This window comes from Dendrobium catenatum, unplaced genomic scaffold (assembly GCF_001605985.2).
Source record: "Dendrobium catenatum unplaced genomic scaffold, ASM160598v2 fragScaff_scaffold_243, whole genome shotgun sequence".
Classification (NCBI taxonomy): Eukaryota; Viridiplantae; Streptophyta; class Magnoliopsida; order Asparagales; family Orchidaceae; genus Dendrobium; species Dendrobium catenatum.
In genome coordinates, this window is record NW_021318705.1 from 332152 (window position 1) to 348737 (window position 16586).

The 16586-nt window shown below is 34.7% G+C and overlaps 1 protein-coding gene across 1 annotated transcript; it reads left to right on the forward strand.

The window, feature by feature from the left end:
• The first annotated feature begins 13257 nt into the window (after nucleotides 1–13257).
• Nucleotides 13258–13665, forward strand: LOC110094605. The gene has a single exon (XM_020819871.1). The coding sequence runs from the start codon at nucleotides 13258–13260 to the stop codon at nucleotides 13663–13665; it is 408 nt and encodes a 135-aa protein (XP_020675530.1).
• Nucleotides 13666–16586: the final 2921 nt, after the last annotated feature.

The following is a 16586-nucleotide window of genomic DNA, read 5'->3' on the forward strand; positions in this document are numbered from 1 at the left end:
CATTTTATTTTATATTATTTACATATCTATCATTTAAAATATTAATATTACATGTCTATCACTCATTTAAATTTTAATATCAAATATATCACTCATATAACATTCATATCATTTATATCATCATGCATCTAAATTTATTCTATGAGTGGTAGGCTTGTAATATTAATCTTTTTTATATTAGATATGTAAATAGCATGAAATAAAATGGTATGTATGTAAATTCCCTTTTTTTAATCTACCATAGATTAAAGTGTTCTTTCTTTAAGTATTTTATTTATAAGAAAGTCGTCTCAAATAGAACATTATAGTGAGAAATTTGACTTTATAAGTCTGGTAATATCTAAAATTTGACATTTATGCCCAATTTTATTTGCTTAGTCAAATATGATTGAAAAAAGAATAAATGCTCTCTATGATAGAAAATTGATGTTTTTATTTGCATGCAATCGTCATTATTACAATGTCATCAACTTTGTTATAATATGAATGACGTGAGAGGAGAATCTTAGATTTAAAAAAGAATAAGAATGGAACTCTATAGTCAATGTTAAAGCATTGATCAAACATTTGCTTTGAATATTATAAGCAAAAATTAGATTTAAAGAAGGTTTGACGAAGGTATAAACTTCTAATAGGAGTTCTGAAGCATGCTCATACACTAAACCCTAAATCAGTAAATCCTAAACACAATTAAGCCTTATATTATATATTAGAAAAATGTTTGAATAATGTTCAAATTATATTTCAACTTCAAATAGGGTTCAAGCATGGTTTAAACAAGGAGTTAAATGATGTTCTAACATTTTCTCCCTCATTATCTTTGATATATTATGAAAAATTTTTATTGATCAGGCACGAATCTCGAGGCAAAATCAAGTCTGAAATTTCAAAAATTAAATCTGTGATCATTTGAACTCTGATTTCAATAAACTTACAGTCTAACTGAGCGTCTCAAAAAAATGAACCCAGCGACACCAAATTCAACTCAATCCGAGCCCAAATGTGTCTGAATCAAAGACCCGAAGTTATGTTGGAAGATTCAAAACACAATTTGGATTACCAAACAGTTTCCAAACATGACATTCTTATAGTCGAATCGAGTGGCTCAACGAGACAAATCCAACAAGCCCAAGATCGCCAAATTCCAATATCATTAAGACCTTCCAATGTCTGACAAACGGTCCACAATCAAAGGATTCAATATCAGCCGTCCATCCGAACCACTCCATATTTTTCCTTGATCCTCCTCCTATTTAAGGGTCATGATATCCTCAAAAACTTATAAATAGCCCCTCATTTCTCTTGAGAGGGAACCCAAGTAAGAAGAGAAGAAGGAGAAGAGAAGAAGAGAAGGGGAAAAGAAATTCCTCCTCGACCACCGCCGGAATTCTACCCGACTTACAAACGACGTCGGAATTTTGTCCGACTTCCAAGTGACGCCAGAATTCTTCCCGACTTCCAAACGACACCAGAATTCTGCCTGACTTCCCAGTGATGTCGGAATTATGTCTACCTTCCAAACAACGCCGGAATTACGCCCCCAACTTTCCAAGTGACGCTAGAATTCCGCCTGACTTTCTAGTGACGTTGGAACTCTGCCTAATCTCCAAGTTACGCCGGAATTTTATCTAATCTTCGAGTGACTCTGAATTCATCACAAAAACACAATTTGTTTGTAACTGGATTTCAATCCGGAAGTAAAATCATTGTAATCTAATCTTTCTAAATTTTAAGTACGAGTCAGACTCTTCTATCACAAGCAAACACTAGTCGAATTCTTTCAAATGGGAGTGGCCCCGTGTTTTTTCCCTTTCCAGGGTTTCCACGTAAAAATTCGGGTGTTTTTATTTCTCACCTGTTTGTGTATTGGATATCCGTACAATGCTGAGATGAAAACTTTCTAACCATATCACCACGTAAATTATAGCCCGCAACAATCTTATATGAATTTGATTCGTTTAAATAGGATTTTTATGTATGCAGATGCCCCATTTAATCACACTTGTACAAAAAGGTATTGCATTCTTTTTGGGACATATAGAGTTGGGAATGCGATGGATAATATTATTACACAAATTGAGGCTTTTGATCTTTGTGGACGAGGTAAGAAATCCCCTTTTAAGTTGCATTTTAAAGCTCCTTAGTTGTAGTTCTTTGAGACCCTTATTCATCAACTTTTGTTGACGCTTGTTATAACCAAGAGAATGATGAGGGCTCCATTATATTCAATTCTGGAGGTAAGAACATTAAATTGGAATTAGAGTGTTTATTTTTATTATTGGGTTAAGGTTTGATGAATTTTCATATTAGTAGAAGTTTAAGGAGAAGACCATAAGTAGTAAGCTAATTGATAACTACTTGCATGGTGATAATAATTTGAAGAATGTAAACATTAAAAAAAAAAACATCTATGAAGTATGCCTAGAAAGATGATATATACGATTTATGTCTATATTTCCTCATTGATTGTGTTCTACTCAACCATGAGAAGTATCATGTTACTTTGTTGAGATGTTGTATTGCTCAAAAAATCCAAAAAAAAAAAAAACATTCTTAGGATACTAATAAAAAAGTACTATCATGGGAGAAAAAGCATGCTAAAATGATTGAAAAGTGATATATTACACTATAAGAGAAATGTAGTACACTATCATTTGACATGATATATCATTACAATAACGACTAATCAAGAAAAATATACACATTACCTTAGAAAGAGGACACACATAATATTGAGCAAAAAGTGCAATAAAGTTATGACTAAAAAATATCTCCTCATTACTAATGAATGAAAATGAAAGTTACATGCAAAGTATTGGGTTTTAAATGTTAATTTAGCTTGATTTTTATTGTGAGTTAACTTGTGCACAAATTTATAGTTGAACTTTGACCAATTTTATGAGCCCTGTGATTGCACTGCTTTATGTGAGTTTCAAAATAAAAACTTAGTCATGCTTTTGTCGGGTAAGTTCTAAAACCAAGTGATAAACGAAAATGGTGGGAGGTGCATGATAAAAATCATTTTTATTCAAATGTGGAAGTTTAAAATAATGGCGCCAATAATAATTTTTTTAAGCCCTGGGATTCATAGCTTCCTAATCTTTCATATTATATAATGAATCATGCCGAACAAGTAAAGCGCAAGTGGTAAGTTAAGTACTTATGAATGATTTCATGCAAACAATTCTTAGTTCTTATATAGTTATAGCCTTATTAACACCTACAAAAGGTTGCACATTGATTGTTGAGCCATTAATAAAATCACTATCAAATATATATTTCCTACCCCTCGATTAGACGACGTGTTAAATTTGATCTCATAGGCTTATTTTCTTTCAAAAATTGATACAATAATCACTTATCAACATATTATAATTCATTAAAGGGATGCATGCATGGAAAATACCTTTAAAATCTATGATGGACTAGGTGATGCCTTTTGGGTTTTCAAATGCCCCTAAAACATTTATAAGATTAATGAATGCTATCATAAACCTTTCATAAGAAAGTTTCTTGTTGTCTAATTTGGTGATATCTTAATTTTTAGCCCAAGTGAGACTAACCATCTACAACAACTTTTATAGTTCTTAGAAACCCGTAGGAAAGAATAAATGCACATCAACCTGTAGAAGTAAATTTTTTTTAATCAATGGTAGTTTTCCATGATTTAACATTTTCATTGCTAGAATCAAATATAATCCTTGATAGAATCAAATATAATCATTCTGAAGGTCAAGTTCTTTTAGATTGGCCACACTTCAGAGTTTCACTGAAGTATGAAGCATTTATGGATTTACTACTTCCTATTGCATATTCTTTAAGGAAATTAACATTATCTTTGCATCAATTACCAATGTTCTAAAATTGAAAAAAAAAATTATTGGACTCCTAAATTACAAAAAGCATGAGATTAGGTTAAGATTCTAAATACCTCGCTCATGTACTTGATGGGCTTGGACACGGGCGTGAATAGTTAAATGAGTGTAGCAATTAATGCTTAGATTTTATTTGATATAGATTTCCCACTAAATATGCAAGAATACGTGTCTATCAAGTAATAAAGTGATTGAGATATTGTCAATCCCACGAGAAAGTGTTCTGTTATACTGCAATCAAACTAATACTATTTAGTACTTATGAAAGGTTTATCCCAAGATAATATAAATGAACTTCTTCACACCCTTTCCTCCAATGGTAAGATTGCTTACAAAAGACAGGCTAAGATCTCCTATAAAAGTAACTTACACTTCATTAGTCACCTTTAGACTTAACTCTAAGGGAGTACTAATGACCTACATAAAAAATTATAGAACTCTACATAAAAATGCCATAACCCCTTAACACAAGAAATGTAATACTAGTTATAGTAAGTGCATAATTGAAACAACCTCAGGCGTCATGGTGCTTTGACATAGTGGTGCAATCATAGTGGTGCTACATTGTTTATAAGATAAGAAAGTGCCTCAATGTTATTGGGCTTGCTCTGCTGCGGCGTTGCACTAGCTTAGCATGTATGTTGGCTATATTGATGTGTCGCTCTATGTTGCATTGACTTGGCATGTTTACAACTATGTTTTTCATCAATCAACACACCATTGCACTACGTACGAAAGTTGAGCACTTTAGTGTTGTAATGCTTGGCGCTCCATCATTTAAAATTTTGAGATTCAGGTGTTGCGACACTTCTTTTGATGTTGCAAAGCTAACCCCTTGGCTTCGCCGGGGTGCTAAATTATTTGATGTTTTTCCCTGTTGTTCTGGCGTTGTGATTCTCTGATCTAATATCGAGGTGTTGAAGATGTTATGGCACTGGTAATTGGAACGTTGCTGAGCTAGTTCAACACTTGTGAAGTGTTTTCTAACTTTTGTGAGCATTTACTGCATTACATCAATAAAAAACATCATATTATTACTTAATTTAAATGAAAGAAACAATCCAAAATTAACGCTTAACAACCCTTAGACTACCAATATATTTTTTAAAAAAATTTTTTAAGTAACCTATGATACTTCTAGAATTGGAATTAGTGGAGTCTTATGTTAGGAAAATCATCTTGTGGCTTTCTTCAATGAGGAATTGAATGAGGCAAAATAATGATATTTAACCCATGATAGGAAAATTTATGTTATTATTCAATTTTTAAGACATTACCATCATCATCTTCCATATGGAGAGTTCATTCTTAACTTAGACTATCATGCCCTCAAATTCATCAATACCCAACAAATATAAAGTCATAGACACACTGAATGGGTTGCATTTCTCCAATATTAATATTTTATTCTCAAATATGAACCTAGAGTTAAAAATAAAATTTCAATGCCTTATTTGGTGCAATTTTAATTATTACTACTACTTTTTAAGAAGTTAAAATTCTAGGTTTTTAACGAATTGAAGATGAGTACCCCATATGTGCCGACTTTTATCTAATTTATCTTGAGCAACTAGACATTGCAAGCAACATTCTAATTTATCAATGGATACTTATACTTTGGAAAATAACCTTGTATTACTAGACCTTCATTGAGGGAATTAATTCCTATCTTTAAATTACATTATGGTTATTTAATGAAAATTTAAAATTTCTAACCTTCACCTAAATGAAATGTTCAAACATTGGTAGTTTAATATTTAACTTATAAGAAAGCCAAAGAACCCAAATAAAAACATGATAAATATATTGCTTTACTTGTTCCCTCTATGTTTTGGGAAGACGGATTGATTGATTTCATCTTAAAATTGCACTGCACAACTTGAGGTCACCATCATTATTGTAATAGATAGATTAAACAATATGTAATTGACCTATGCTAAAACTAATGATTCCTCTCATATTGACAATATTCTTTAACAGAATTGTATATTTGTATTTTATACCTTCAAAGATTGTGCCTGATTGATATGCTTTATTTATTTTACAAGTTTTAAGAAATATAGAAGTAGTTAAAAACAAAATAAAAAATTTAATATACTTTTCACCCAGAAGTGGACGAGCAAATTGACGTAGTTGGTTGACACATGCCGAAAGAAAAAGAAAGGGGGGGGGGGGGGATTGAGCTATTTAAAAAATTTGCATGATATTTTATATCTAGATATTCAAATAATAAATTTTATCACAAAAAACACATGACATTTAGAAATAAATAATAATCAACACATGTAATATGTAAATGATGCTACAAACATACATCATGTAAACATAAGAAACAAATAACAAAAATAAAAACTTAGAATGAATTATGTATTACTACATGTAGATTCTTTATGGCATGAAGAACCCGAGCAAACCATCCATGACATGTTGAAGGGCATTCTCATGGCAAGCAAGCTTCTTCATTACATCATGGTTTCTATGAGAGAAAACTCCATAACAATTTTTCATAAGCAGACTTGGTGGCTGGTTCCTTAAGCAAGCTATGGTTTTGGAGGAGAAGCAAAATTTACACCAAATTTAAGATGTACCTATTTATATATTATATATTGGGCTTCATTCTACCTTTAATGTTAATTAAAGCTGCAATTTTCATGTAATCATATGCCTCTAATATTAAAAGAAATTTGAGGGGATCCATCATTAGTTGGCTTTAATAAATTTGAATTTTTTATAAATATTTTCTAAAATCGACATCAACAGAAATTTGTGAGAGAAGTGCACAAGATTATTTTTCTCAATATATATCTTTATTCCTCCAAGTTGTTGTAAGAATTTCTTGGGAAAGAGCTCCAAAGAGTTTTGGTATAAGTGACTCTTGGTTTAGCCTAGTTTATCTTTCGAATAATTTTGAAAAATTATATTGTCCTTGACATAATTATCTCAATGAGCGAGCAACTTCAATTGTAAAAATGCAAAAATCAAAGCTCAAAATATCCTAAAAGTTATTTTTTTTAAATTCTTAATGCATATTTGAGCATGTTTTAACGTCATCGAAATTTGTACGTAAGTTTACGAAGAATTAGAGATAATATCAATGCCTTAAAATTTTATGAAAATTAAATTTTTTTTGCAAGTTAAAATGTTTTTTTGGGACATTTAGGCCATTTAAGGCAAAACTCACACACACGACGCATACACATAGACTCGAACCTTAGACCTCTTAGTTGGAAGCCTTAGCTCTCAACCAATAGGCCAAGGAGAGTTGTGTAGTTAAAATGTTTAGCATCTATAAATAGGGAATATGATGAAAAGAAATAATAATAAACAAAATAATTACTTGTTTAAATTTAAAAAAAAATAAAAAGGTTCGAAGTTCAAACATGAGAAACAGTTAAACCTATCGTGTCAGTTTTTTAACAGGTTATTTCAGTTTTTCCCCCAACCCTTTAGACTCCCGAGGGCTCACTCAGCGATCTCCAACTCAAAACCCCACCGGCGTCCATGGTGATCAGGCGAGCGCGGCGGAATGGAACGCCTCGGGGACTCATTCCAGTTCGCGCCAATCGACGCACACGCTACCTCTCCTGCTGGTGCCTCTCTTTCCTCACCTCAACAAGACATAAATTTTGCTGCTCTGTTCTGTTTTTGGTTTCATTAAATTCTGCATATTGATGGCTGGAAATGGTTAAATTATGCTGAGTCTTACGATGATTATAAACAGTAAATGTTTTCGAAGAGGATTGCAAGCATATGAAAAGGCATAGCTTTTTAATGATTCATGTCAGAGACTAGTAGAAAAGGAGGAGAAGTTTATATGTATAAAATAGTGAAATCAAGAGATAGGAAATCCAAGGACTGTGATGAAATTGAATGTATTAGAAACGAAGATGATTAGATCTTATCTAAACATGTGAACATGAAGAAAACATAAAAATTCCAGCAGCCTATACATCGCTTTGTGACATGAACGCGATGACTGCCTGCCACTTCAGGCACGCCTCAAATGTCATGTTCTCCACTCCAGGAACCCGCGCTTGACGTTATGTCCAGGCAAGTCTATCACGTTGGACTCTCCTCTGCTGCTAGAACAACCATTCATACTTTAGTAGGGGACTTTTGGCCATTGCACATGGGGACTTTTAGCCATTTAATAGGAGAGGAAAATCTGTAATTGAAAGTGAGAAACTGAGAATTTGAATGAGAGAAAATATTGGAACTAGTGAAGTCATTCTTTTGACCCAACAATTGATGCATGCTATCGGTTGAACCATTTATATTAAAGTTCTCATCTTTCATCGCCTGAGCTTATATAACCTATCATTTAGCGGACCCTTCCTCCATGGAGTAAAGGTTCCAAAGGCTCTAACCCTTAAAAAATTCACATAAATGTAAAAGTTTCGGTACAAATAAGATAAATATAGAGATATGAAAAGTTAGACGAAATATTTGAAATATTAGAATGATTTGGTTATATATATTTATTGATTAATCTTTTTAATGAATCTTAAAGATTAAGATGATGTTAAATCATTAGAGAATAATCATTTTGATACTAGCATTTAAATAAAGGGGATCTGAATTATAGGGTAATCATTATTATAAGTTACCCAATTATAATTATACGAGATAATTAAATAGAGGTTTAGAAATATCTTATCAGTTTTGGAGAGTTCATGTGGATTTGTGTCAAAAAGATCTAACTTGTAGATGTTTTTTGTGTTAAAGCAATTCATGGAAATATATAGTTTGCAAAAAAAGAAAGAAAGAAAGAAAAAACTTTCTACGGTTTATTAATCTTGGATGATATATCATTAAATATCATAATAACTTGTTAGCTTATATCAAGAAAAACCTTTGTCAAAAGTATGTGAAATTATTAAAGTGATATATAATCACTCAGTAATATTATAAGTAGTAAGGAAATAACCTAGGAGTTCCTCCCCATTATAGTAAGATTATTTCTAGATCAACCATTAGTCCCATCCTTTTGTTTTACTATTAGAGATGCTTATTATGGATTTTCAATATTGAGGTAACTTAGAATATTCTATTTGCATAAGTTACATTTCTAATCAACTAGAGTTATTATGAAAGAAATGAAAAATTAAAGCATGGATCAAACCGGGTTAGCTCCTATGTTTATTGTTTTTCCTAGGTTTGGGAGAAAATAAGTATTTTTTTTTTTGCAAAATGTTATAATAAATTAATTTTTAATCAAAGTCTTAAAAATTAGAATGGGAAAAGAGTAGAGTAGAAAAGAAATGATTTTTTGATTGAATTTTATTCTCTTATTTTGGGTAATAAAAAATTAGTGTAAGCTATACATAAATAAGCAGAGGAACAACCATTTATGAAAGAAATAAACCGAGAAATTGATATTTAACTCTAAATTCAGAATTAACTACACAACATAAATAGGAAGGTGTCGTCAACATATTATTATGGATAGAAAGGTGTTATCTATAGTTCATTAGATTGCTATAGATGAAAAGCCATTGGCCAAAAATTGATGGGTTATTATAGATGAAAGTGTGTTGATCACACATTTAGGATTATATTCAACTCCCCATGTTAGACTATGTTGTATATGTTGATCATGCATAACTTGTTGAGAAGAAGAAATATCCGCTTAGAAATATGAACATCAAGTTGAAGTGCTAGGTGAAGGTGCAAAGGTGTATGTTCACATGAAATGCAATTTTTGTGAGAAGCGGATTATTGGATGTATTAAGAGGCTTAAAGATCACTAGGCTTGCATGCATTGCCAACATTGGACTATGTATGAATGTGTCTGATGAAGTGAAAAAAGAATTTATTGACTATTAAAAGAAGTATGCTATTGCCAAAGAAGCAACACAATGAAATATCAAGGAAATGATTGTGAATAGCTTGTATTTTGATTCCCAATATGATGGATCTAGTAGTGGATGCCATTTGGTGTCTTCTAGTAAGAGAACTTTGGAATCGATTGATAGATTTGTTTTGAATGTTGATGAAGAGGAGAATGTTAAGTCTAAAACTATTCCTCCTCTAACTGTTACAAATGAACTCAAGAGTAGAGTATGTTTAGACATTGTTAGGTGTTTCTATTTAACGATATTAGGAATCCATTATGGATCATCATGCTTTATCTTTTGGGAGTTATGGTTGAGGCCTAGAGCTTCCTAGTATGTATGAGTTAAGGATTTATATATTAGATGAGGAGGTCATGACAATGACAAGGATGATTGATGAAGTGAAGGAGATTTGGGTTGAGATATGAGTGATCACAACGTTAGATGTCTAGTCAAATATTCGACAAAGGAGCATCATCAACTTCCTTGTTAACAATTCTTATGATATTGTATTTCTAAAGTTTATTGATGCTTCAACCTTTACGAAGGATACATAACTGTTGTTTCAAATGTTAGATGAAATTGTTGAGAAAGTGGTAAAGACATTAGTTGTTCAAGTTGTTATAAGTGCCTATAAAGTGCAGCGAGACTATTAATGGAGAAGAGAAATCACTTTTATTGGACTCCATATGCTACTCACTATATTAATTTATTGCTTAAGAGATTAGGATAGTTGCCACAATACAAATCTGTTTTGTTAAAGGAAAAATAGTAAATAATTTCATTTATAATCACTCTTTGGTGCATAGTTTGATGAAGAAGTTTACCAATAAAGAAATTATTCGGCCTTTAGTCACTAGATTTGCCATTGTATTTTTAATTTTGCAAATATTTAAGGAGTTATAATAGTCTTTTAAAGGATTCATGTCATGATTATTTGACAAATTTTACGCTGACTGTTGACTACCTAATGTAACCCTCCATTTTTCTCATCTAGAAATTGGGTCCTGGCAACGATATATTAAAGTTATGATAGTCTCTAGAATCAATTTTTGCTTCTTAAGAATGAGATAAATGTACTTGGGAAAAAAAATAGTAAGTGAAATAAGTAAAGAAGATTGTTATGAAAAAATATTCTTTTTGTAGGGTAAATTATACTTTGAAGATAGCGAGATCTTTAGTTAATGTAATAATAATGATTGATGGTGAGAAGACCACGACAATGAGATTTATCAGCGAAGCTATGAATAAAGCTAACTAGGACATAACAAAAGATTTAGAAGAACAAGAAAATGCTTATAAAAATTTGATAAATTATAGATGAAATTTGGGATGGTCAGTTACACCAACATTTATATGCTTTTACATATTACTTGAACCTTTGATTTCATTATGATAAGTTACACCAACACTTATATGCTGCTGCATATTACTTGAACCTCTAATTTTATTATGATAATGATTTTCATGTAGATAAAAAGGTTAAAATTATTTATATACATGTATGGATAGACTTGTTTCTAAAAATAATATCTCAAAGCAAGTGATCAACTTGATGATTTTTATTTAAAGAATGAAATGTTTGTATTTAGAGTAGCTCAAGCATGTTACAAAACATATTCTTTTGTTAAAGTTGTAGCATTTATATTTAAATTTAAATATTTATTTTTTAGCTTTCTATTTTAATATATATTTATAATTTATTTTTTTTATTCCATATAGAATGTTGGTGGGCTCAATTTGGAGAAAGTGTTCATGAATTTAAAGCTTTTGTAATTAAAGTTTTTATCCTAACCTGTTGGGCTTCTGCATGTGAGCATAACTTGAGCACTTTTAGCAAATTTCATACTAATAGAGGAATTGGTTGGCTACAAGATGTATAAACAAGCTGGTTTATGTTATGTTTTTTTTTTTTTAAATAAAGGATAAATACCTCAAATTACATAAGTAAAGAAGTATTGATGATGAATTAGATCATTTAATTGTTGATGACTTACTATCTGACGATAAATGTATAACACTCAAAATAATGTAGGTGATGTGAAACAAATAGGAATTCCTTTAAAAATTTATAAAACTTGATTTAAGCGTAATAACAGTAAACTAATGTTTCATCGTGCCAATCATCAAGCTCCTCAACATGGACACAACCCACACCACGACCTTGACATACAACTTATGAAAAACATTAAAGTCGATGCTCCTACATTTGATGGCACACTCGATTCCCAGCTCTTCCTGGACTGGGTCAAATGCATGGACAATTTCTTTAAGTGGTATAATATCTCCGAGGCTAGGAAGGTTAGTTTTGTTGAGATGAAACTCATGGGTATGTCGAGTCAATTTTAGTCCAATCTAGAGAGCTTTAGAGAAGCTAGGAATGATTATCCCATCACTGATTGGCCATCCATGAAGCGGGAACTTAAGCAGAAGTACTTGCCTCCTTCGTACTTCCCTAGGTTGTTGGATAGGTGGAATAGGTTGAGTCAAGGCAACAAACCAGTTAAGGAGTACATCGCGTCCTTCGATGATTACCTGATTCGCTACAAATGGGAAACCTCCACTACCCCTGTGCAGATCTTGTCTATGTTTTGTACCGGGTTGCGAGAGGATCTTCACAACGAATTGTTTGCCCGGAACGTCACTACCCTTGAGAACGCCTACAGCTTAGTGCTAGATTTAGAGGAGACCCGTTCCCAACACCTGAGTCGATCCCACGACTGTAGACCTTCCGATATCTCCACTTCTCACACTCCTACTGCCCGACCGGCCCCAGGGAGCACTAACCGACCACCCATTGGTCCTCTTGCACCTCGACCTGATTTTAAGAGTAAACCTCCCACCACGGATACCCCTCGGTCCAGTCTCGGGACCAAGTGCTTTCGATGCAAGGGGTATGGGCATAGTGCTTCTCAATGCTCCATTCCCTATAAAGTTTCGATCATTGAGGAGATCACTGAGGACAATCTCGAGCCCGAGGTTGATCAGGTCTACTAAGTAAAGGATTCTTCGAGGAGGATGATGACACTGCTGTCCTCCATTGCCTTCAGAAATTGGATACCTCTCTCATCTGCGTGGTGAGATGCACGCCATTACACCTAGGGCTGGGTCGTGTCGGGTTGACCCGAACCCGAAGCGGGTCGGGGTCGGGTCTAGGATTTTGACCCGTTTGCCTATCCTGGTCGGGTTAGGGTCGACCCGATTGAACCCGGGTCAGTTCCGGGTTCGACCCGAACCCGACCCGTGACCCGAAATTGACACCCCTAATTACACCTTACTCCCACTGATGATTGGCATAGGACGACGATTTTTCACACCTACACCAAGATCATGAATAAGAACTGTAAGGTCATCATGGATAGTGGTAGTTGCATAAATACTGTATCCTCCAGTATGATATCCAAGTTGGGTCTTTCTTTGTCGTTCCTCACCCCAACCCGTATAAGATAGCGTGGGTCAACTACACTACCTTGGAGGTGAAAGAATGATGCATCGTACCTATCTCATTCGTTGAGTATAAGGAGAATGTTTGGTGCGATGTGTTGATTATGGATGTTGGACAAATTCTTTTGGGTCGCCCCTGGATTTTTGATAACGATGTCCACATCTATGGGCGTTCGAACACCTGCATGTTCGAACATGCTGGTCAAAAGATTAAGCTTTTGCCATCGCAACCCCGGGTTAAGGATGACTCCAAATGCAACCCTGTTAAGTCTAAGAAAGGATTGAACCTGATCACCGCTAAGGTTTTGGATTCTGAGATCGCTCAAGGCGCACCTCTTTACGCCTTAGTTGGTTGTGAGATTTCCACCGAATCTGACAAACCTATTCCTCAGGAAGTCCAACCCATTATGGGACAGTTTGTTGATGTCTTCCCCAATGATCTCCCAGATCAATTACCTCCACTTAGAGACATTCAACATGCCATAAACTTTGTCCCTGGAGCTTCTCCCTAACCTGCCACACTATTGCATGAACCCTACGGAACATGCTTAACTTAAGAAGCAGGTAGACGAGTTATTGTAGTGAGGTTTCATTAAGGAGAGTCTTAGTCCCTACGCGGTGCCCGCTCTTCTTACTCCCAAGAAGGACAGATCTTGTTGAATGTGTGTTGATAGCCGTGCTATCAACAAAATCACCGTCAAATATTGTTTCCCTATTCCGAGACTGGACGATATGATATGATGACTGGTGCCACTTTATTTTCCAATATCGATCTCAAAAGTGGATACCACCTGATCTGGATCCGACCCGGTGACGAGTGGAAAACTGCCTTCAAGACCAAGGATGGTATCTACGAGTGGTTAGTCATGCCTTTCAGGTTGAGTAACGCCCTGAGTACTTTCATTAGGATCATGACGCAAGTGCTGCGCCATTTTATGGGAAAGTTGGTCATCGTCTATTTTGACTACATTCTTATTTATAGTCAGTATGCGAGGTTTTAAGGAAGGAACAACTTTATGCCAATCCTAAGAAATGTACCTTCCTTGTAGATCGTGTTATCTTTTTGAGTTTTATTATGTCAGCCCAAGGGGTCTTTGCAGACTTTGAGAAGGTGAGGGCCATTGTTGAATGGCCTGTTCCTCAAAACATCCGGGAAGTCCGCAACTTCCACGGACTAGCCACCTTCTATAGAGATTTATCCGGAATTTCAGTACCATTGTATCTCCTATCACCGACTGTCTGAAGAAGGGTGATTTCCACTGGACCCCGATCGCCACTAGAGCTTTTGATGAGATTAAGAAAAGAATGGTGGAAGCCCCAGTGATGCGACTTTATGATTTCTCCAAAGTCTTCAAAGTGATCTACGACACTTCAGGGGTCAGAATTGGAGTAGTCCTATCCCAGGAAGGTCACACAGTAGTTTATTTCAGTGAGAAGCTAAATGACATTCGACAGCAAAATTCCACATATGACAAAGAGTTTTACGCAGTGATCAATGTCAACAATATTCCACGTATGACAAAGAGTTTTACACTGTGATCCAATCTCTTCGTTATTGGCGACACTACTTGCTCCCGTAAGAGTTCGTCATTTTCTCGGATCATGAGGCTCTGCGATATATTAACTCCCAAAAGAATTTGAATGCACGTCATGGTCGATGGGTAGAATTCCTTCAGGAGTACACTTATACCCTTAGACATAAGGCGGGAGTTGAGAATAAAGCTGCTGATGCTCTCAATCGTCGTATGATGACTACCACTGAGATGAGGGCTGAAGTCATGTGTTTTGACCAAATAAGGACGGACTATTTTGACTGCCCCGACTTGGAGTAGACCAACTCTCTCTTGTCCACAGGCACCACATGCCTGTGGACGATTTTCTTTTGGAGGATGGTTATCTTTTCAAAGCCCAAAAGCTTTACATCCCTAGCACCTCCCTTAGGGAATTTCTTATCTTAAAATTACACGCAGGAGGCCTCGCTGGGCACTTCGGCCGAGAAAAAATGATAGAAGTTGTGGAGTATCATTTTTACTGGCCCAGCTTGAAGAGAGATGTTAGTAGGATGGTTAGCAGGTGCCACACATGCCAGCTGGCCAAACAACATAAACAAAATACTGGTCTGTACACCCCTTTGCCTATCCTTAGTTGCCCTTGGCAGGATGTTAGCATGGATTTTATCTTAGGCTTGCCTAAAACTATCCGTAGGAATGACGCCATTTGTGTTGTAGTAGATCGATTTTTCAAAATGGCTAATTTTCTACCTTGCTCCAAAACATTCGACGCCTCTCACATTGTCAAAATCTATTTCAACGAGGTCGTCTATTTACATGGTTTACCCAAAACCATTGTATTGGATAGGGATGTGAAATTCACTAGCTATTTTTGGAAACCCTTTAGATGAAAATAGACACTAAATTGCAATTGATGCATGCAAAAATTAGGAAAAGCCCCTAATTTTTGCAAGCAAGAGAAACTCTTTCTAGGAAATAGAAAATAACAATTACAAACAAACTAGGACACCTTCCAAAATATCACAAAATTAATAAAATACAACCATTAAACGAAGACACATCATCACTTTTATAATATAAAAGACTCCTACAAACTTTGACAATAAACACAAAAATAAACATTCACCTAAACTTGCATTCTTTGATTGATTGAAAAGAAAGATACAATTGGAGTGGTCACTTGCGGAGAGAAGAAAGAAGTAAGAAGTCGAGATGAAGGAGAGGAAAAGCTCGCAAGCTTTCCTAGAAGAAGGGAAGAAGAATGAAACAAGCTCGCAAGCTTTTTCAAAGAAGAAAGAAAAACCTTCAGGTTTTTTGATCCAAAAATACCATTATAACATTTTTTAAAACATACAAAACACCTTATATTTATAGAAGAAAAGAGGGCAGCCAAACATCCCCAATTATCTCCAATTAAACCTATTAAAAGGGGGAAATGGAAGTCCAATAGTTCAGTCCAGATTTCTGTCCAGAAACAATTCATAAATCATTCCAAAACAACAGCTGAAAAGGCCACACAGAACCCAAGAAAAGCAGCCACAGGACAACCAACCAGGGAAGAATCCGAGGGGGCACAAAGGGGAATCGGGACAGCATCCATGGAACTGGAACATCCCACGGGAAGGAGAGCCAGCAGGGGAAAAATCAAAGAGACACAGGGAGAGGGGAAATGAACCAAGGGGAGGAAATCAAAGGGCCAAAAGCTAGGGGGAAGCACCAAATAAATCTTCAATTAATTTTAGATTTATGAGGTGAAAGAGTAGAAACTAAGCATTTATGAGCTGATTTTAGAAGCTTAACAAAAGTTAAAAACCCAAAATGTTTTGACCCGCCCCCTTGCCTACATCAGCAATTCTCTACAGCCTTTCATCCACAAACTGATGGACAGACCAAGGTAGTCAATAGGAGCTTAGACAATCTGT

Coding starts and splice junctions, on each gene's coding strand:
- LOC110094605 (XM_020819871.1), top strand. CDS start 13,258: ATGGATGTTGGACAAATTCTTTTGGGTCGCCCCTGGATTTTTGATAAC.